At 58.8% G+C, this 5,407-nt stretch overlaps 4 protein-coding genes across 4 annotated transcripts; 1 reads left to right on the top strand and 3 right to left on the bottom strand.

Annotated features, from left to right (window-relative positions):
• Positions 1–818: 818 nt before the first annotated feature.
• On the bottom strand, positions 819–1,326 carry SDRG_15230 (hypothetical protein; the record flags this gene model as incomplete). Its single annotated transcript, XM_008621396.1, has 2 exons — positions 819–860; positions 910–1,326. The coding sequence occupies 2 exons, from the start codon at positions 1,324–1,326 to the stop codon at positions 819–821; spliced, it is 459 nt and encodes a 152-aa protein (XP_008619618.1).
• Positions 1,327–2,250: 924 nt separating this feature from the next.
• SDRG_15229 (hypothetical protein) lies at positions 2,251–3,416 on the bottom strand (the record flags this gene model as incomplete). The annotated part of the gene is made up of 6 exons (XM_008621395.1): positions 3,206–3,416; positions 2,978–3,156; positions 2,749–2,930; positions 2,447–2,699; positions 2,301–2,395; positions 2,251–2,269 (listed from the first exon to the last, which is right to left on the bottom strand). The coding sequence occupies exons 3-6, from the start codon at positions 2,895–2,897 to the stop codon at positions 2,251–2,253; spliced, it is 516 nt and encodes a 171-aa protein (XP_008619617.1). The 5' UTR covers positions 2,898–2,930; positions 2,978–3,156; positions 3,206–3,416.
• A 124-nt stretch (positions 3,417–3,540) lies between these two features.
• Positions 3,541–4,403, top strand: SDRG_15228 (hypothetical protein; the record flags this gene model as incomplete). The annotated part of the gene is made up of 3 exons (XM_008621394.1): positions 3,541–4,047; positions 4,094–4,288; positions 4,353–4,403. 3 exons carry the CDS (start codon positions 3,541–3,543, stop codon positions 4,401–4,403), a joined length of 753 nt encoding a protein of 250 aa, XP_008619616.1.
• Positions 4,404–4,988: 585 nt separating this feature from the next.
• On the bottom strand, positions 4,989–5,407 carry SDRG_15227 (minichromosome maintenance protein 7 (cell division control protein 47); the record flags this gene model as incomplete). Its single annotated transcript, XM_008621393.1, has 1 exon — positions 4,989–5,407. A coding segment is annotated over one exon (419 nt), but the record flags the coding sequence as incomplete, so codon positions are not given.

Below are 5,407 nucleotides of genomic sequence, written 5' to 3'. Positions count from 1 at the left end.
ACCGTGAGCCCGAGAGACATCTACACGACGGGCAAGGGCAGTTGTGGCGTCGGTCTCACGGCCGGCTTCCTAGTGCGCTCGTGAGGTTTGGCCGGTACGTCAAGCTGAGGGCGTATGGTCGGGGCTCGGGATTGCGTTGGGAATGAGGTAGCGAGCACACCAAGGGTCGGTGCGTAGGGCATGGAGCGACTCGGCAAGCGAAGGCACCACGGCGCGGCGAGCCAAGTGCCGGATATGCAATCGCGTGATATTAGCGGCTTTGATCGCGAGCGCAGCAGCGGGAAGGGGTGTCAATGCCGTGCGGAACACGCAGCTGTTGCGTTCAAGCCAAAGACTGTACCAAACGCAAACGCGCAAGATCGGCCAGAGGGCACGGATGGTCGGCTTGTGGGCTGAGAACGGCAGAGCGACAACATCGTAGAGAAAGCCACCGACCGACGTCGGGAGTTGCAGCTGCAAGATTTGGCGCATCGGTTCAAAAGCGCGCCAGACCGCGCGGATGAATGGGCAGCGCACTAGAAGATGGTCATACGTTTCGCGGGCGGGCACATCACAGAGCGGGCAGTGTCGGGCATCCGGGCTGAGGAAGTGCAAGCTGGACCGGACCGCCACGGCTTTCAACGCGACACGGTAAACAAAATCGCCGTATCGCGGGAGGACATGAGCGGGTTGCCGTAGTGGGACAAGTGCAGCAGCTCGACTTGGTTGCTGGTAATAGGTCGCGGAGACGCCAAGGTGGTGCACCGGCAGCACACGCCAGTCGAAGTTTGGACGACGTCTGTAGCCGGCAAGGCGGATCGCTACGAGCGCAGCTGAGGCTACGTGAGGCCCGAGCTTGACGAGCCAGGTCGGGGCAGGATCTGGACGCGCGGCAGGTGCGACAGGTGCGATAAGTGGGAAGCAGCCAACGATAGCGATCGCGAGCAGCCGGATCCAGCGACGGGGTGGCTGCAGCACTGGAAAAAGTCGTGGCAGTTGCTCGGCGAGGTCAGTGACCGTGTGTCCGAGGGCTTGAAAGCTGTCCACGTGCGTGTAGCCTTGAACGGCAAGCGTCTCGACGTGCACAGCGTTGTCGTGTGCGAGCCACTTGAGCTTGCTGGGCGTCGGGAGATGTGCGTTGTGCCAAACCGGACGACGGTGCGTCACAAGCAGCGATTCGCGTGGCAAGCCATGCATGGTGTAGACGGTCGAGAACCACTTAGGGAGGACCGCCGGCCATCGTGTCGGGAAGCTGGGCGATGCGAGCAGAGCCTTGATCGTCGGGTGACTCTTGCTGGCGTGAAGAAGGTCCCCAAAGGATCCCCACGGTTGGTATGCCTCCTCCATGAGCGAGACTCCTGCCGTGGTTCACGTGGAAGGGTCGTCCGCTTGGGCCAGCCACGCCTTGACGAAACGGAGCTTGGCGGGAAGACGCGCCGCTACTCGCGCCGACGACGGCCGCGGGCCGAGGGTTGTTGACTTGGCTGGACTCGGGTTCCTTCTCGGGTTCGTCGGAGCGAACGCGTTTGGTAGCAGCACGGGCTTCCGCGTTTTCGACCTTGCGCTTGGTGACTGACGGCGGCTCGCAGTTGTTGTACGACGCCACCGATTGGTAGAAGATCACCGTTTGGGGCGCGCCTTGGCGATCCAGGACAGTCAATTCGCGTTAACTTATTGCCCTCACGTCGCGACGTCGTCGTAACACTTGTGTAACATTGTCGTGACGTTGTCGCGACGATGTCGTGATGCTGTCGCGACGATGTCGTGATGCTGTCGCGACATTGTTGTGATGATGATTGGCGGCGTTACCAAGCATGGACGAAGGCATGAAGGTCCGCGGCGAGACTCGACCGCACGGACGGACCCGTCGAGTGTTGGTAGCATCACAACAGTATTACAACAATGTCGTAACAACGTCACGACAATGTTACACAAGTGTTACGACGACGTCGTGACAAAGTCGTGACAACGTCGCGTCCTTTTGCGAGCATATCCGGGCAGCCGTTTGGAAAATATATCACCGCCACGTCACGTTGACAATCTGCCACGTCATCTCGACGACAAAGTCGCTCGTTCTTCCAGAAGCGGTGTGTCATACTAGTAGCGCTGAACGAGACCTTAAGGTTCGCGCGTTGGGTCCCCAAGTGGCGAGCAGCATCAACAAGCCGCAGCCAATCCATCGATGCCGACCTTTTGTATGGCTGGCGTGTCGACCCGAAATCGAAACTTTTGCAACCTTCTCAAATCGCTGTGATATTATTTTCCGGGGCGCTATTTCTCGCTCGAGAGGCTGTATGCCAACGCGCGTGGCTATCAAGTACTCGTTTTGAAACTCGCACGACCGGGTGAGCTCGCCGCGGAGGTATACGGTGAACGGCCGGGGAATGTGGACCATGGGCACTTGGTCCGGTAGTTCCTACATCGATCCAAGTATGGTGCTGGACGATAGAGATATTGTCGATCGTACTTGCAACGTGACTTTTTGACACAGAGGAGGCGCCCGTTGGTCGTGTTGACGCACGAGCGGGTTGAAATCGCGCGACTTGATCTCTTGGTAGACTTCAAACGAGCACACTTCGCACGTGTACGTCGCGACGATGACGAGTGGCTTGACGTTCGAGACACGCGCCACCGTGCCCTTGATGCGCACGAAGCTGCCCACTTTCGACGCCTTCACCTCGCGGATCGGGACCGGCTTGGTCTTGACGCCGGGCACAAGTCTATATATACATGCAATTAACATGCGAAAATCAAGAAGCAAGAACGTACTGGAGCTCAAAGCGGCGCATGAGTGTCGGCGGAAAGACGGTCGCAAGGTCGACGGGCGCGTCGTTCTCGGTCGCCGCCTCTTGCACGCGGTGGAGGCGGAGGACGTCGTCGACCGCATCCGAGAAGAGCGAGACGTGCGTGTTGCGCATGACGTTGCGCACAAAGTCCTCATCGTTCTCAAACTACATGTTTGGTGTCGTAAGCAACGGCGATCCAAGGTCGCATGTACCGAGAGGACGTCGTCGAGCGCGATCGTGATGGTCGTGCGCTGGCGGTCAGCGACCTCTTGCTATCGCACGCGTGAGCGCATGGGACCGAGAATGCACCTTGTACGTACGAGCATGTCTTCGTACTTGCGCGCGCCCGAGAGCGAGTCGACATGGTTGCGCAGAAAGTGGAGCCATTTCTCTGCGGCGACCATGAGACCATTATGCTGCTGCGATATGGTGGCATGTACCTTTTTCTTCCAGGTAGTTGGGAAAGCCGGCCATGGCCATCCCGCCGGTGCCAGTGCTGCAGCTGTCCGCGCCGAGCGCAGACGTTGGCCGACGGCGATGGCATGACATGCTGCGGGCCGCTTCCCGGACGGGGAACGTGCTGCGCGTTGCGGGCGAAGCCGGGCACGTTGCTGTACGAGGCATCGAGGTCCACTTGCGTGTGGTCCAAAATATGGTCGCCTGTTGCCGCCAAAATATCCGGACGCGTATCCGGCGCAGCGACTTCAATCTTTGCATGGATTTGCACCAATCGGAATCGAGCTGGCTGCTCCCAGATAGACGGCGGCAATTGACGATGAACTTCCTCACCGCGATCAAGAAGCCCGAGCACTTCGACAGCTGGCTCTTTGGCGACGATGTCGCGGACCCGCGCCCGCCATTGGCGCCGACAGCGAACCGGTCGACGCCTGCGTCGCCGATGGCCGACGACCATAGGCCATCGTCCGCCAGCACCAAGCTCGCGCAGGCCGCGACGGCGATCCAGGACAAGTACAAGAAGTTGGCCAAGAACAACATGAACGACAAGACGATCTCTAGCAGCTATCCGATGCCACTGAGCAAGAAGTTTCGCAAGTACCTTCGCGACAAGCAGCGCGCCGCCATGGACGAAAAGCAGCGCCGGCTCTTGCAGCTCTCGGAAGTCAGCCGCCTCCGCGCGCACGCGCTGTTCTCGCTGCACGAGATTGACCCAAAGAAGCTGCCGCGCCTTCTCGATTTCTTGGCCAAGACGACTGACGACGGCAACTACCACCACGTCCTTCTCTTCGTCCTAGGCTCGAGGAAGAGCGCGACGCGGCGCGCCGTCGCTCCTCAAGCTCTTCAACAAGTACTTTACGACCGCGTCCGAGTGCAGCATCTCGGCGACGCTCGAGCTCGAAGAGATGGTGCTGGTGAGCGTCCAGACCGACGACATTGGCTGGGTCGGGTTTCGCCCGATCCAGCACCTCGCGTTCAAGCGGCTCACGCGCGAAGAGCTGCCGCGGATCCTCAAAAGCACCGAGTACCTCGACATGCTGCAGGTCTCGGAGCACACGGCCGCCTTTGTGCCCCTCGATCGGTTCCTTGCCAACCCGCGCGGCGCACTACTTTCTCCTCTTCCTCATGCAGAATCGCCAGCATTTCGAGCTCTACTTTGGCTCGACGTCGAGTACGTTCTGAAAACATGCACGTCGGATGCGACGTCTTTTGGACGCTCACACACGACTTGCGCAAGAAGGCCAGTGTCGCTCCTTTAACCCACCCCTCAGCTCCTTCTTGGGCGGCGGCCTCCCAACACGAACCTCGTTCGTCTTCCCATGCATGCGTTTGTAGCCTCAGGAGACGATAATTAGTCGCGTGAGGATGTGTGGGCGCAACGGGGACACCATCAATCAACGAGGTAGCTTGACAAGATGCAGCTGTGGTGTAGTAGCAGTGGTCCGTTCTACCAGGTGTTGGGACCTCCAAGACGCGCCACCCTCGTCGATGGTCCAGTCGTCAAGCCAATGGCCTCGCAGCGACTTGCGTTCGACGACGACGCGCGAATAACGTTTGCAAACTACGCTGGAAACTGCAGTGTACGACGAATATACTTTACGCTTATACTTCGGGGTTCTTGCTATGCATGATGGATCTTTTGAGTTTCATATAGTTTCAAGATATCAAGGTACCAAAAGCAGTGAACATTAATCACATGGCGAGCGCGCGCCTCGCCCTTGTCGTACTGCGCCGTGTCGAAGATTAGAAAGAGCAGACCAAAACGACTCAAGAGCGCGTTGGGGAGATCAGCTTCTTGTTGTACCAGCCGTAAATCGGATTGGCGGCTGCAAGCACCGTCGTCCGCGCGTTGAGCGTCGTCGTCATACCGGTTTTGGCAATGCTCACGGTCTGTTGCTCCATAACATACATATATTTCCGCTTGGTACATATGTATATGCACTTGATACAGATGGAGAGTATCAACCTCGTGGATGGCTGTAGGTCGCCCTCCTCCATCTTGTCAAACTCGTCGACGCAGCAAATGCCCATGTCGGCCAGCACAAGCGCGAGCGTCATCTCCTTGGTGATCTGGCCGCGGTCGTGCGCGACCTTGAGACCGACGCCACAACTGCCCTTGCCCGTCGTGTAGATGTCTCTCGGGCTCACGGTCGCAATGTGCTGGAGGAGCTGCCTCTTGGACGCCG

Source organism: Saprolegnia diclina (assembly GCF_000281045.1).
Source record: "Saprolegnia diclina VS20 unplaced genomic scaffold supercont1.87, whole genome shotgun sequence".
Classification (NCBI taxonomy): Eukaryota; Oomycota; class Saprolegniomycetes; order Saprolegniales; family Saprolegniaceae; genus Saprolegnia; species Saprolegnia diclina.
This window is presented reverse-complemented; position numbering and strand designations above follow the sequence as displayed.